This window comes from Xiphophorus hellerii, chromosome 12 (genome assembly GCF_003331165.1).
Source record: "Xiphophorus hellerii strain 12219 chromosome 12, Xiphophorus_hellerii-4.1, whole genome shotgun sequence".
NCBI classification, from domain to species: Eukaryota; Metazoa; Chordata; class Actinopteri; order Cyprinodontiformes; family Poeciliidae; genus Xiphophorus; species Xiphophorus hellerii.
In genome coordinates this window covers 16,653,188-16,669,690 of record NC_045683.1, presented here as the reverse complement: position 1 = coordinate 16,669,690, position 16,503 = coordinate 16,653,188, and the positions used below count along the sequence as shown (strand labels likewise).

The 16,503-nt window shown below is 42.1% G+C and overlaps 2 protein-coding genes across 7 annotated transcripts in view; both read left to right on the top strand.

Moving 5' to 3' along the window:
* ap1b1 (adaptor related protein complex 1 subunit beta 1) overlaps positions 1 to 2,545 on the top strand; it is a 30,927-nt gene extending 28,382 nt beyond the window's left edge. For all 5 annotated transcript variants that reach the window (XM_032579257.1, XM_032579258.1, XM_032579259.1 and 2 more), the window contains one exon: positions 1,187 to 2,545. In XM_032579257.1, coding sequence (XP_032435148.1) covers positions 1,187 to 1,261 — 75 coding nt within the window. In that variant the 3' untranslated portion in view covers positions 1,262 to 2,545. The remainder of the gene's footprint in view (positions 1 to 1,186) is intronic.
* A 3,084-nt stretch (positions 2,546 to 5,629) lies between these two features.
* The window catches only part of osbp2b (oxysterol binding protein 2b), a 73,862-nt gene continuing 62,988 nt past the window's right edge, over positions 5,630 to 16,503 (top strand). The window contains exon 1 of one of the 2 annotated variants that reach the window (XM_032579260.1): positions 5,630 to 6,689. In XM_032579260.1, coding sequence (XP_032435151.1) covers positions 6,474 to 6,689 — 216 coding nt within the window. In that variant the 5' untranslated portion in view covers positions 5,630 to 6,473. The remainder of the gene's footprint in view (positions 6,690 to 16,503) is intronic. The other variant, XM_032579261.1, reaches the window with a different exon arrangement.

Genomic DNA, 16,503 nt, shown 5'->3' with positions numbered 1-16,503 from the left:
TCTTTTCTTTTTTTTTCCTCCCATGTGAGAAATAATTATTGCTGTGTCCCGATGAAGATGTTTAAATGAGTGATCATGTTTTTGTAGTTACCCATCATGGCCTGATTTACCCAAAACAATCTCTCAAAACTCGACTTAAGAATGTTGATTTCTGAGGTATCTATCAGTATCATTCATTTTTATGTTGTTTTATTATAATTTGTTCGAATCAGTTTTGTTTTTTCTGTTTATTTTGTAGTCTTTTTGTTTTTTTTACTTTCCTTTTTTTTTCGCTTATTTCCCAATGTTGCTTGTTGATTTTACTGAGTGGTCAAAAGTATTTTTTATTTTTTATTTTTTGCTCATAGAGCCAGTAAAAATATGGAATTCACTTTAATATGTTAGGGTAAAAAGAACAGGAAAAATGCCTAATTTAATCCTTTTTTGCTCTTTCATTTTCTAAAGGGCAACAGTCTAACACCTTGATTTCTATAAAAACTGACATTTCTGATTTACCACATCATATTTTAACATTTTGGTTTTGCCTCGTACTGACTAAAAGCACCAGTGTCCAAAATGGATGTACTGCTACATTTTGGCCTTTTGACAACTTTCAGTTCAAGTTGAACTGGAGCTGCGGCTCCTAAAGTACGTCTAATGTCCTTATGTCAATGAAGGTGGTGGTACGAGTTCACAGTTTGTTTTCTTTCATTATTTGTGGATCTTAAAGACAGTAAAATCTGACTACTATTTAAGAAGATCCATAGATTATACTTTGTAAATGTCTGGAATTTTTGTACACTTGAGTGGAAAATATCTAGATTTGAATCTGGTAAATCGTACAGTAATGAAAACAATAGAAAAAAACCCCCAAAAAAGTGGAATAATGTATATTAAACGGATTTCCCCAAAAATGAAAGGATCCATTACTAAAAATAATCTTTTGAAGCTCGATCGCTATTGGACTGCTGGTGTCCTTCAATGTTTGTTGCCGTTTTCACACTGGGACGTTTTTCTTATGAAAGCAAAAAAAAACAACTTGAGCTTTAACTCCAAGTCATGAGTTATCTTATCAAATATTTTTGAGGAAATAATATACTTAGGGGAACATCTTTGAGCACAAAGATTTTAGATGAGATTAAACAGTCAGCTGTCTTATCGCTCGTTGAAACCTGCTTGTCATTAATCAGATCCTTCTGTCCCTCAGGTGTGTCTGAAGTGCAGAGCTCCAGAGGTTTCTCAGTGCGTCTTCCAGAGCTACGACGCCGTGCTGAAGAACTGAGCGAACATCCGACCGTCCGCTGCGCTGCACCGACCTTCTGTCACCTTCTTCTGCTCTTTATCAGCGACGCGTCGACCAGGTTGCAGCCTGGCGCAGCGCAGAAACGCCGTCCTGCAGTCATGTTGTCCTTTCAGTAGATGACCTAGCCGTCGGTTGTAACCTATTAGAGCAGCACTATTAGTTCCCGAAAAAACGGCACCTATTTCAGGCTTTCTATCTTTTAATAATGTTTAGTTCAGGATTTTCGTCTTGAGCTAAATTATTGGAACATCTCCAGTTTTTCTTGCCTTTCCCTCATAATGACCCATATTCATTAAGGGCCAGACGGCGGACCGACGTCTGTCCTTGTGACTTTCTCTGCATGAGGCTCTACAATCATTTTCTAGCCCCGCTTCTCTGCAAACTTCAGTCTATTTTTAGCACCCGCAATCAGCAGGTGAGCCATCAGCTTCAGTATATTTATTTAGGGGTGCATTTAAGTTGAGGCGCAGTAGAAAGAGGCCTGTGACTGATGGACACATAATTACTTAAACTACACTATAGTGATTTTTATAAAGTTTTCTTTAGTATCTTTACAGAGCGGTGGATCTGGATCTACTACTGTTTCTGAAAGCAGAATGTCTGTCCGACGTGTGCATGGAAATCTGTGTTTCGGGTTTTTTTTTTTTTACATCAATTTCTTGACATTTAGAGACTAGCAGCGTGTGTCAGCTCACTGCTCTCGTGCTTAGTCATTCCATGGTTTAATTTGTGTTTTGTATTCTCCCTGTTAGTGTCCATGCAGCAGGCTGGAAGAGAGCCTCAGGGTGCAAGGTTTCTTTCTTTTTTTTAATATGTCCTGTCGGTTCCTGCGTCAGCGACGGCCTCTCGGGCTCTCTGCCACTCTGCTCTCGCTTCCTCTGAAACCTCGCTGCAGCTCTCCACCGGAGATGAAGGCCCAGGTGACACAAACTAATGTCATTTGTTACAGATAAAAGCATACGTCTCGTAGCACACTGTCTCACCTGAAGGAGGGCTAATTGGATTTGTTTTCCAAGTCGTCACTCTGAAGCCCTTTGTCTCTTCGGCATGAATGCACCTACTCTCACTACTTCATGAAAATAGAGGCTGTGCATTCTGTGTGCGTCCCTTTTGTGTGTGTTGACGGATGATTCATATGACATATGCTGTGTTAATTAATCAGATGTTTAATCAGAGGTTCTTGATTTACTTGATTTTGTCGTATGTGTGTACGTTGTTTGGAGAAAAGAGAAAAAAAACGATTAAAGTCCCCTGACGAATCCACGTGGTTGTTCTTGTTTCTTCTCCTGACATCCCAGGTTATCGTAGGATGTAAAACATTACCTCGGTTATTTGCTCGGTAAAGTTCACATTTTTATAGACTCCTCTGGTTTGTTTTCCCACCGCGCTTTGTAACAACCAGTGACCTTTAAGATGTCCATGACTGTGCTCCCAGGTCACCAGCTGCCAGTGTTGCACACTTGATGCTCAACCATGCAAACAAAACCCTGAGCTCTCTGCTCAGCACTTAGTGGCCTACACAAGGATTCGTACAGCTTGAACCTTTCCACATTTTGTCTTGTTACAGTTGCTTAACACAATCTAACACATAATTATGAAAGGAAAGAAAATTCAACTTTAATTTCCAAAAAAGTGCTTTATGATATAACAAAAAAAAAAATCTGAAGTGATCAGTTGTGCTCAGTTCCCTTCACTGATGCTCTTAAATAAGATTCAGTGCAACCAGCTGCATTTACACGTCACCCCATGAATCCACCTGTGTGTAATTTAGTCTGAGTAAACCTCCAGCTCTTCTGTGAAGTCCTCAGAGGTTTGTTAGAGAACCAGCGACATCTAGAAGACCAAGTAATGCTAAATGAATTTAGCTTCTACAGCACTTTGTTACTCGGTCTACGTGCAATGCTTTTACACGAGCCGCGTTCACTCGGCTGCACTCTGGATATTCGCATTCATGCACTGATTCACCAGTCAGTAAGCAGCTAGTGGGTTGAGTTCCTTGGACTACTTGAATGGCTCAATCAAAATCCAGATCAATACACTAAAGTAACCCAGACTTATCCATAAACACCCAAATTAGTTTCACTAAGAAAATGCAAAAGCCTCAGTCTCTAGCGATGCAGAATATTTATTGATCTCAGAGTTTTACTTTTAACCTAAATCTAAAAAGCTTTATATTCTCCTTCCACCTAACAATTATGTGCTACTTTCTTTTGGTTTATTATGTTGTGTTGTGGTTGTAATTTGACAGAATATAAATAAACTTGAGTGGCATGAATATCACTGCAAGCCACTGTACTGTCCACTGGGGCTGTGGCTCTCTGAAGCAGCAGCCAGGTGTGTCTTAAAGTCCAAAGTGCTTTTTATGTGTAACCAGGATTTCTGCCGTTTGAACTGATGTGAAACACAAACACTCAGAAACTCAAACTGTGAGAGAGAAATGTCCCTGTGCGTCCAGCAACAGAGACTCAGCGGCTGGCGAAAAGTCAAACACAAAATCTGTGATAACTATCAGATGTTCTGTTAGTAGGAGAATCTGATATTCATCATCTGTTACATAAGCAACCCGATAGGGGGCGCCAATTCGCCTACTTTTTTGGCATGGTCTCAATCAACAAGCAGAAAATCCTTGTTTTTATCCTTCTGCATGGGTTTATTCAGTAGTGTTGGTGAGGACCAGAAGGATAGTCCAGTGTTTCTGATGCTTGAACTCTAAAAGCTGCAAAGTAGCACATCGCCCCTCCTGTCATTCTGAGTTTACTCCCAGCAGCCATTTAAACACTTTTTAAATGTTTTATGATACACTGCACTAACATTAGCAGGTGTGTGTTCATGGTGAGAGCAGAGGACACCAGATGATATTTTATACTATTTATGCACATCTGAGTTGAAGAAATGAAAGTCAGAAATCTGAGTATGAAACGCTGGGATCAGGAGTCTGTTGCAGCTGAGGCAGTCCTGTCCACATAGTTTGAGCTTTGACAAGAGAAAATGGTTACATGTTTCTTGCTATGCTGTATGCTCCTCTGTTGTTGGGATTGAACGTTTAAGTTCTTTAAAGAAAGCTATTATGTTTAAAAGAAAATTTTTTTGGATGCTATAAACAGAAACGACATTTTTAAGAGTTATGTCAAGGTAATGAATGTGTCTCCATACTTTTTTATTTGTTCCCATAGATAACTGCAGATAAAATGTTGAAGATAAAATGTTTCCATCCACTCATCATCAGCATGAGTGGCAGGTTAAGTTTGAGTATTTAAAGGCTGCATTTGATCCCTTCAGTGTTTATTGATGGACTAACAACTCAAACGAGTTCAGAAATTGGTTGTCACTTGCCAAACTGTTTTACTCCAGAGCAACCAATATTTATGACGTTGTTGAGGAGCAATCTATGAACCTCGGAGCACAAGCCTGTGGTGAGCCAGTAGTGTGACTGTCCTTGGTGTTGCGAGCTTCACATCATGATGGACTGAGGATTTGAACTAAGAAAGAAGCTGCTTTTGAGTTTAAATAGAAGTTGCACCTGCAAAGATGTACAAGCGATGCCTTCTGGTGAGTGGCTTTATGCTCAGATGAGAAAAAGAGAGAGATTTGCTCCCAAATGGGAAGACGAGAAGAAAGTTCTGAGAGCTTAATATGAGGCTTTGAAACTGTGGAAACTTCTACTAACAGGCAAGCAGGCATGGCATGGCGGCGGACGCATTATGCTGTGGGAAAGAACAAAGTGGATGACATAAATAAAGGTGGACGGGCTCCATATTATTCAACTCAACAAGACAGCTGAAACTTAGTTTGTTAGAAAAAAAGTTTACAACAAATTCTTCAAACCTTTGCAGCCAGTCCTTGTTTTGAAAATGTCCAGTTTTCCAGAAGTAGAGTTCAAAAACTCAACATGTGTATTTAATTCAGGCCCACAATGAGGGAAAATACTGCAAATTGTTTACAAGCTCTGCAGGCCTTTTCACAGCTATCGGTTTATACCTCTGCTACAGAAATGACAAACACCAGCTCTGGTTTAATCACCAAAGAAAACTCTGACAGGAGCAAAGTTTTGCACTTTGCTCCTGTCAGAAGCTCATCTCCAGTCACTTAGAGACACGTGATGTTTTTTTTGTTTTTTTTTTCCAGACTGATCCACTGAGTGGAGCTGTCACCAGGTTGTGATTGATGCCACGCATTGACCGAGAGCCCAACCTCCAGACCCCATCCAGCAGCTAATAGGTCACCCAGAGATGTGATGTTCAGCCTGCATGACCCCCGCGCCGTGTTGATGTATGGTGCTGGATGTTGAGGTGTGTGCGTGTGTGGGCGGGGGTGTGTGTGTGTGTGTGTGTGGCCTGCTCCTTGACCGTGTATTCCGCGGCGTTATGGGAACACCACGCTTTCACACGCGTTTTGCGCACGACCTGATCCTATTGGATGAGCAGTGCAGGGGATATTAGTGATGTTAGAGAGAGAGGCGGTGGGAGGCGGGGAGCTCCTGTCTCTCCAACGGCAGACGCACAGCGCTCCTGATCGCACTCTAGATGCCTTTACAGCAGACGCACCTCTGTCAACTGTGATGATCGTTCCCCTCCCTCTCTTGTGCAGCGGAAGGCGAGAAGACTCCGAGGTTTAATGCCATTGCAGAACACGTGGAGAGCCTCTGTACTAGTCCCCGCGGCCGTGCGCCTTCCCTCCCCTCCCTCCCCCGCTGCCATGGAGGAGCGCGCAGGCGGTGGTGCAGCGCTGGGGAAAATGAGCGAGAGGTGCAGAGGAGGCAATCAATGATTGCGCGGAGAGCTCCTGCGCGTCTTGGCAAGGTCGGAGCCGAGCGTGGATGAGATTATGTCCGAGTGGAGACAGCAAGGACGGACTTTTCTGCTTCCTCTCCGGGGATGCCCCCTGAAAAAACAAAAAAACAACAACAAGAGTTTCTCTCTCAGAGGCGACGAAGATCCCTTTCCCTCCGTTTGCGCGATCATGCTTGAGCCTGTATTTGTGACAATCTCTTGTCGCTCCCACCTTGGAGATGAAGTTTCCTCGCTTTGGATGATTTGTCGGTTCTGTCGCTCGCTGCCGAGGCTACCTAAGGTGATTTAGAGGCTGCAGCAGCAGCAGCAGCAGCAGCAGCAGCGGGGGATCCAGCTGTGTTTACTGGACGGTACGCATCTGCCGCTGTCGCTGTCCATGGTGCTGAATCCGGGCTCCAGGAATGGTGGAGACGCTGAGTATCGCAGTGATCGGTGCTCCCGGAGTGGGCAAAACTTCTATAATCCGCCAGTTCATCTATAACGATTTCTCGGAGGCGTACACGCCGACCAGGAGCAGATATGTATACAGACCCTCGGTCATTCTGAACGGGAACATGTATGAGTTAAAGGTTTTGGACGTCCCGCCAATCTCCTCCTTCCCAGCAAGTGCCAGTCAGGTAATGTGGCTCACTTTAAGCAGATGTTTAACCCCTAAATGATTCTACTTTCACCTCGCAAAATAGATCATACAATCCATGATTAAATACACACGCAAACACACATTTATACACAGTATGTCTTTCTTTGTCTCACAAGGACTTCACATTGATTCTCATTCATTTTTCATTCATTTAGGCTGCCTGACCTTTACCCTAAATCTAACCATTTCCAGTGTGTTCCTAACCCCTAATCCTAATCTAAACTCAATTCATACCTTAGTCCTAAAGCCAAACCCTAACACAAAAACAGCAGGACTTCTTTTGGGGTTCTGGCTTTGGGCCTCATAAGGAGCAGTTGGTCCCTACAAGGTAGAATTTGTTAGGAAAATAGTCCTCAAACTGTATTAAAAACAAGGCAACACACACACACACGCACGCACACACCCACACACGCCCACCCACCCCCACAGACACACACCCACCCCCACGCACACCCCCGCCTACAGACACACACGCACACATTCCCTTTTTTAAACTCAAATCTTGATTAACTAATCAGCATCTCCTGGCAGCTACAGCCAGATGACAAAATAAGAACCTTATTTATCCCCTTTTCACTGTCAGATGCCTTTACTAGTTGCTATGGAGACTGACTTAAAGCCTTGGAGCATCACTTTGTAAACTACACCCCTCATGAGGAAATTATACATTTTTTAAATCAATCACGAGATTGTCTTTGGTCGATTTCTGCCTACAATACGGCGGCACTCAGAGTCAGGTGCAGTCAGATGAGCTGATGATATGATGTTGATGCTGCATCTATTTAAACTCTCTGTGAAAAGACAGAGCAGACTGGCCTTTTATCCACGGCCAGGGGTCATCTGCTACCTCTGATTAGTAGAAGACACGTTTGAATGAAGGGATACGTCGAGAGGAGGCTCTCGGTATCTTTCTGTGTTTTGCTTTACTTAGACATTTTAAAAACAACTGAATGTCCTTTAAAGTTTCTCCTTTCAATCACTCAAATGAGTGTATTTAAAATATTGCCTGTCGCAACTATTTCCAGTGACGTTTTGGTACTTGTTTTTTGATGGAAAAAAAAACAAAAACATTAAAATTTCAGAACATAGACTGTGAAGTTTCAATAACTTGAATTAGTTTTACTGGGCTTTAAAAAAAAAGAAATCCTGAGCACCAATCCTCCAAGTCTTAAATCCCGTCTTTGTGCCGCCGTTCCTCTAGTGTGGAAACACAAAGAGGGAATTTGGAGGAATTTAGACAGCTTAGAGAGAAACCCGCTTTATGTGTCAAAATCAGACTTCAAATAACCATTAAACATTTCTTTGTTATTCTCCATACATACAGTGCTTTGCAAAAGTTTAATACCTCCTGAACATTTTCACTGTCGGTTTTCGTACACAAACTTTACTTTATTTCATTAGGTTGTTGCTTAAAAAACCAAAAAAAAAAAAAAAAAAAAGGCAAACAAACATCAAGATAAAAACAAATAAAGTTATGTTTTCCAAAACGGTTTACAAATAAAATCTGAAAAGTGTGTTGTGCATTTGATTTCAACCCACCTGATTCAGTATCTTGTAGTTTGACTTTGACTGGATCACGGTGCCACCGGATTACGCGTTAATAAGCAGTTTTACTGTAGCTGCACGTTTAGGGCCGTTGTCCTGGTAGAAGGTGAACCAAGGCCTAAAACTCAGCGTTTCAAGAATCAACCAGATTTCTTCAGTGATTTTCAGAAGCTTAGCTTCATCCTTGTTCCTGTCAACTCTGGCATGACCTGTCTCTACAGAAGAGAAGCGTCACCACGGATTCTACTATGACGCTGCCACCTCCATGTCTCAGAGTGGGGACGGTGAGGTGAAAGAGTTTGATTTAAGTCTCATCTGGCCAGAACGTCTTTGCTATGCCCTCTACATGACTTGTGGAAAACTACAAATGAAACTTCTTTGAGCTTTTTTTCCAGCATTGTCACTCCACCGTTAAGGTCAAATATCCGGAGAGCGCTATTGACCGTTGTACTGTCAACACACTCTGCCACCTTCGCTTCTGTTCTCTGCAGATCCTCCAGAATGACCATGAGCTTCTTGGCTGTGAATTATTCTCTACTTATCAGTGTAGGTGGGTGGCTGTATCTTGCAGTTGTGCAACACTCTTTCCGTTTTCACATGAGGATTTTTAGTGCACTGACAGATATTGAAAGCCTGGAATATTGTTGCATAACCTGATACTGCTTTAAACATCTCCACTGCTTTACGTCTGAGCTGTCTGATGTGTTCCTCCATGATGCTGTTTGTCCTCCAACACACCTCTGAGGCCTTCACAGAACAGCTGGATTTAGAGTGAGATTAAATTACACCTGAGTAGATTTAGGTTACAATTTCATTGGGTTGATGTGGATTTTTTTATTTATTTATTTTTTTAGAAGTCTTAGAGGTTAAACACAAATTGGCACCACACCTCCAGCTACTGTAGAGGTGACCTTGCCTAACTTTACACATGGATGTGGACATATCATTAACTCTCTCTAATAGCCAGTCAAGTGTGTCTTAACCTTGCACCAAAGATCACATCCCGTCTGCGTCGTTTGCAGGGTCTGTCCGACTCTTGTCTGCGATGACTTTCATCAGAGAAAATCTCCCAGGTCAGCACACCAACCTGACAATTACTGCAGCAGAAAATGTCCTCTTTTCTCTCAGCTTCACTGACAGTTCCTGCAAGAAAAGCTGTGGTTATCCAACAGACGAGCAGCTGGCGGCGTGTGGGCCGGCAGAGGGGCCCTGAGCAATTCACCTGTCACAATTACAGCTTTTCTTCCACACCTAATGTTTCATCAAAAGGTGATAAGAGGTCAGATGTCCCCTGTGTGCCACCAATAGGAACATTTTATAACGATTCGTTCTGCTAAATGTTGCCGCTCGGAGAACACGAAGGTGAATGTGAACAGAAAGCAGGAGTAAGACGAGATGAGTCTCTTGGGGTTGAACTGTCCCTAAAGGTTAAGTCGCGTCAACAAGCTTTTGGCGCATCGGTGTTACCGGGTCGCTTTTGAGAACATCAACTGAGGGCTACTGTCACATTTTTGTCAGAAAAGATCGGTGGGGTTTTATTTGCAGAGGAACGGACCTGGAAAAGTCTGCTCTCTGCTCCTGTTGTGTCCTGCTTGTCCTCACTTTGTTGATGTCCTCTGGTCACAGGCAGAGCACTGACTGGGCAGCAAGTCTGAGTCACTGTGTCTGTCTGCATTGACCCCATCAGTAGAGACACGTAACCCGAATCAGGGGCTGTGGGTATACCGAGCAGCACAAAGAACAGTGATTGAAATTTACTCGCAGCATGTAGCAAATTGAATTAAAGCACCGTTCCCAGTTACAATACTGCAGGGAATAGACCACCGATGGAGGTCTGAGTGGCTGCAGTCAATTAGACATTTTCTAAAGAGCTTAATGGACACCATCAGAGTAACAGTGACCGAGCGAGGAGTAATCTGTCCTCTGAAATTTGTGATGAATAAGCCGAAGGATGCGTTGAGTCAGTACGCCTCCATGCTGATGCAGCCTGGCCGATTTTCATCATCTCAGATTGTTTTTAAAAGGCTACTTGTGACCCAGTTTCCACCAGACTTTCATGCTTTCTATAGTCCCTGATTTCTGTTATTTTACTGAGATCTGTTTGCTTCGCAGAATGCCTGTTTGCTGCTGATAGCTTCTAGAGGACAGCTGTCACAGTGCGGCCATCGGATGTGGTGACAGATGGATTTAAGCTTGATAGAGCATTCAGCATGATGGGTCTTGTCTTATTCTGTCTCTTATTGTTTTTTTTCTCTCTTTGTGCCATATCTCCATGACTTCCACCCACTGACGATGCTCCCTCTCCCTCTCTCGCTCCTCTCTGGGCAGTTTCTCAGTTATCTCTCTAAATGCTCACTGTGTGAACTGTGCAGAAATTAGAGCATTTTATGTAACACGTTGTGTCGTTTGGACTTTTGTGGAAGCACTTGGAATATGTACCCATCTGTGAAGAGATTCACAAGTTATCTAAAAGCTGAAAGGACGCAAAAGTGTTTTGCTTTTTTTTTATGATAATCTTTGTCTTCTGTTTTGTAACTCTCTGCATGTGAAACAGCTCAGCAAAGTTTTGATATCTATAGTTTCTGCTTTCTTTTGCAAGCTGCCATGCTTCCCACAGACTGAGCAGTGTGACTATGTTTCTACCAGAAAAAGTTTGTTTTCATCCTGGTTTGTCTGTGTTGTGTTTTTGTTGCAGGTGGGTCAGAACTCCATGCAGAGCATTAATCCATCAGCATCTTTCCAGAATTTGCTCTACTTCATATATAAACACACTACCCACAAAATGATAGGGAGATTCGGCTTTTGAGGGAAACGTTAGGATGACCCTAAAATGTACTATTGTAACTTAATGTCCAACTATTCAAATTTTCAGTGCTTTTCACACAACTTGCTGCTCTCATTTGCAATGAACAGTAAAACTGACAACAGGCGTTTGATCCATGAATCAACTAATACATTTCCTGGTTCAATCAGAGCTGGTACTTAAGCAGACCTCCTTATCAAGTTGTTCACGTTTTCACATCATCTCAGATGGAAATAACAACTGAGCTTAGAGTGCCACAGAGCATCGTCAGCCGGTTGTAAGAGAGAGAAACTGGAAGAGTCTCCGAAGTGGACGTCCTTTGGCCACATCCCACACTGATGACTGCTTCCTTGTGCACAGTGCAGCACAGAATGATGAGCGCCCCTCAACTCCTGGCACATTTAAGGGTGAGAGGCGCCCAAGTGTCACGTCAGACCATTTGAAACTGATTACATCAGTGTGGTCAGTGTTCTAGATGACCTATAACACCAGGACCAGGTGTTGTCTTGCCTGGCCCAGAGAGCAGTTGTGCTGGATGAGGTGTTGGAGACGTCAAGGAGAGCGCTGCGCATCAAGCGCTTTGGTGGTGGTGATGTTACAGTGTGGGCAGGTGTGTCCAGCGAACAGAGGTGTTTTTTGTCCAGGGCTTCGTTAGAATGGATGAAGTGGGGAGATGGATGTGGATCCAGATTAGATGGACAGCATCTGTGAACATTAGTTTTCAAGTCTCAGTCTTGAATAATTTTCACCCTCTGACAGGTTTTCTTCCCGGATTGTCCTGATTTAGTTCTGTCCATTTTCCCATTAACTCTGACCAGCTTGTTTGTCCTTCTAACATCAGAAAACAACATTTACCTCTGAACTTTTGTTTTTTCACTCTTTCATGAAGGAAAGCTTTGTGTAGTTCAGGACTAATAGTTGTCCTGGGGACTGTTTCTCCTGTCTGAGCTGTAAATCTCTGCTGCTCCTTCAGAGTCTGGACCCAGTCTGATTGCTTAGGTCAAGGGTCACTTTACACTCCAAAGAGCCATTCATAACCTCAGTCCCTTCTGTGTCCACCTTTGATGCAGTGTGCTCTATGAAATGTTGATATGAGTGGAAAATTATTGGAAAAAAGAACATACTGTATTTTCCAACAGGAAGAAAAATAAATCTAATATAAGCATTACATTTAGTATCCTTCTGTTGTAGCAATGCAATGTTATTATGCCATCAAAATATAAAAAACTGCTGAAACCTGCATCTAGTTGGTTCTGTATTATTTTTCAAAGTTTCTAAGAGTCATTAAAGAACGTCCACAGAGCCACATGTTGCTCTATGAAATGTTATCGCAGTGGAAGGAGATGAACTTAAAATACTGACTCATTTAAATGATTTTATTTGTAAAACTTTTTCTTCCACTTCATAATTATGTGTTACATGGTTTCGCTCTATCACATAAAATCCCATAAAACCCTTTGCAGTTGTTGGTTGTGGATACTTGTGTAAAGTGTAAAGTTATTGTGTTTTTCATATAGCACAAGTCCAGGTACGTTTCTCTTTTTAAAGCATTAAATAAGTATCAATAAGTTAAAATGAAAATCATATTTACTCCCCTTAAAGAGTGTTAAACAAAAAGAGTAGACCTGGATCATTCACTTGTCATTACTCTTAGTTCTAGAGTTTGTAATAGATTTTCATGAAACCTTCAGGGAAACTAAACTAAAACATGTATATGTATATTTTTTCCATCCTTCTGTATCATCCATGTGCTAAAAGAGAAAGACATGCAAATGAATGAGACTGAAGATGATAAGTGGATTACATAAGATTTGGACAAAGCCAGACTGATCCCAGGTTTACAATCCTGACAGCAGCAAACCAATCTTTTCCAAGATCACTTCAGCTTTCTGTAACACATCATAGTACTCCGAAAAATATATTTTACTCTGTCTCCAAAGAGGCAAAGACACTGAGGAGTGATATATCCTGCCATCTTTAATGATTCTCCAACTGTAGGTCATCATTGATTAATTGAAATTTCACCTGTGGGGCCTGTAATAGATTTTATGTGCTAGTCAGGCGCTGTGGCCTTTGCATGACACGTCTCTAATTGCTCATCAGCCTTTCCCCACCACGATACACCCGGTGCTCCAGCATTATCCGTCACAAACACACATACCATTAACGGCCGCTCTTCTTCTTCGCCCGTCCTGATACTCAGAGATGCAACAGCTTTTGTCTTTGCATGCTGGAAACTGACCAGGGCCCGCTGTTGTCAGGGAGACACGTTCTGTTTGGGTCTTGAGGAGCGAAGGATGAGATGCTCTTTTTCCGCACTGGTTAGAAGGCCGATTGAAGGATGCAGACAGTGGGGCCACACTTTGCTGTCACACTCCGCACTCTCTCATCCCACAAGCATGCTCAACGCTCTCTCGTACGCACATCGGCACACACACACCCCCACACACACATCCTGATGTTTTTGCTTTATGCTCATCAGCGGTATGCATGCTCCAGCACTTGGTTTTTGTTTATTTGCTCTGTTTCTTGCTTGGCTCTGCAGACGTAGTGTTGCTCTCAAGCTCCACCTCCGCATTTAAAACCAGGATTTGGATGACAAAGAGATACGAGATGAGAACACAAGCTGCTATTTTTAGGCCACGAGATGTGAGGCTGCAACTGAAAGCGGCCGCCGTGTGCATCTCAAATCTTCAGCTGCCTCAATTAGGATTGAGCTGTGATGAAATGCGTTGCTAAGGGCAGAAAATATGCGTTGTTTACCTGAGAAACACAACAAAATGGGGATTGAAATAGCTTTGGATTCTAATAAAGTTACACTGGGACTTCGATATTTGCAACCTCAGAGCCGACGTGAGGTTGCATGAAGCCAAAAGCAGAAATAAAGTTTTGTTCAGCAACACCGTGTCCCCCATTGCTGCTCCAGTTTGTGGTGATTCTCACATTTAACACATCTTATTTTACAGGTGACTAATGAGGCAATAAAGGATTATATTGATTGAACAACAGGTTATTTTTGATCCTCCTAATTTTAAACTTTCTGTTACAGCTTTTTGCTCTTCTGCCCACTTCAGCTGTTCTTGCTGGTTTCCAAAATTTAGCCAAACAATCCCTTAGGTTAGCCACAAGAGCATCTGTCTCAAATAATTTAGCTGCTACTTTTAAAAGGCATTAGCAGCCACAACTCAATCAGTTTCATATGTTAGCAAAAGTCAAATTAGCCTCATGACATGTCAATAAAGTGAAATCATCTGAAGAAGAGTTTTTGACCTTTCCAAAGCATTAAACAAAGCACTCAAAAAAGTGAAAATAATTATATTCTGTTTGGATTCTAACTTATTGAAATAATCAACATCTACCAGATTGCAAAAGATTATAGAGGGAATAATCACTTCTAATATTAAGTAATTGAGGCTGACTTACCTAATAGTTATCTTCTATTTGCTAAATCGTCCAGGAAATAGTTTTTTTATGGTCCTGTTCAGATTTCTAAAACATAAATTAAGGAAAAAAAATGTTTTGGACGAATATTTTAGAGTAAAACAAAAAACAGAATTAACTTGATTATCCATCACTTTGGCCAGAAGAACACTAAAGGTACTGTAGTGTGTGGTTTGGAAAGACAGATAGTCCCTTCAGCTCCAGTAGGGCTCTCTCAGCAGGTGGCAAAGGCTTTCGGGATCTCCAGATGTGTTTTACAGCGACACGTTAAAAGACAGTCACTGACAGATGCTGAGCATGTTGGCCCTGTGGAGAGAAACAACACTCTTTGCAGGAACATAACAATAATAATAGCTGGACTTGTTGTGGGCCACACAGTAAAAGAGTTGTTAGAACTTTTGCTTTGCAACAAGAAAGTTCTGGGTTTGACTTCTGGCCTGTGGCTTTTCTGCATGAAGTCTGCATGTTCTCCTTGTGCCTGTATGGGTTCTCTCTGGGTACTCTGGCTTCCTACCACATTCCATAAATTGTGAATATTAACTTGGTCTCTAAATTGTCCCAGGTGTGTGTGTGTTTGCATGGTTATTTGGGGGGTGTGTGTCTGTGTTGCCCCGGAGACGTGTCCAGGGTGTACCCTGCCTCTCCCAATGACCGCTGAAGATAGACACCACTTCCCCGTAACCCTGCAAGGATACAAAGCTTAGACAATGAATGGACTTAGCGTAGCGTATGATGCAAAACAAACATCTATCACAACCACAGCACCAACATTTGGCTTGGTTGGTGCTGGTTTCATGTTTATATGGAAGGTTTGTTCTGAGAGTTCAGCTGTCTCACTGGAACTGGGTCACTGTTTTTCATTTGTGTTTCATTACTGTATCTCTGGTCATTGTTGAGGTGTTTTTTGCCGTTAGGTTTCCCATCAACACGTATTTGTCCTAAAGCACTATGTATCACTTTGTGTTTACTAGTCAGTATTTCACCAACTCCCCATAATCATATTCCACATACAGTTTCAGTACATACAGTTAACTGGACATGCCTAATGTCCACTAATCAACTACTGAGCAATTCATCCCTAAAAGAACACAAATACATATTTTATTTAGAAAAACAAGGTAAGAAGAATGTTGTATTTCTGCTGAACTACTCAAATGGGCAGGAGAGCAAAGACTATCCAAATATTATCCATTTAGAGACTGTTCATTCAACTTTTGAGAGTCTTCTGTCTGAGAGTCGTGTACAGAAGTTTTGTCCTCAGCAGGAATTGACTGAGCACGTATTCTGCATCATAAAATGGAAAAGATTATGTCACCATGGGAACATTAAACTGACTATCTAAGTGCGTTTCCCCTCTGACATCAGAACAAAAAAAGAAATGTATAATATTTAATATTCTTCTTCAGAATCCGCCCTGGAAAAAAAAAAATCTATTACCTGTTAAACCGTCTACAGTGAATTGCAGTGGAATATTTCACCAACTCAGACACAAGCAACTGAATATTTTTAAATTAGCTACAAATGTTTGTTTTTTTTTAAACAAAGCTTGACAAATACTTAGGTTTTTCTTAGTAGTCATGGAACTGATCGATTTGTTGTGTGACCTCATGCTCTTTTAGGGTCCCAAGGTCAGCAGGGGGGGCAGATGGCAGCAGTAATATCTGCCTCTACCCTGAGTCACTTCTTAATGGTGCTAAATGTCTTGGAAAGAGAAATCATCATATTTACACCTGTTTTCTCACCGTCCTCTTCCCCGTTTTGCCCGCAGTACTTCCGTGCGTCTCTCCTCCACGTCTCATCAGCCTCATTACCATCCCACTCATGTGAGACTGTTTCTTCCTGTTGACACGGACCCATAAATAACTTCTTCCAGGCCCAATGAAGGCAAATTCATTCTCACCAGCATGCTGACATTATCAGTAACATCACCACGCTGATCATTGCCTTTTTCCCCTTATCTTACGCTGTCATAAATTATCAGCTGCATACGTGGGAGGAGCAG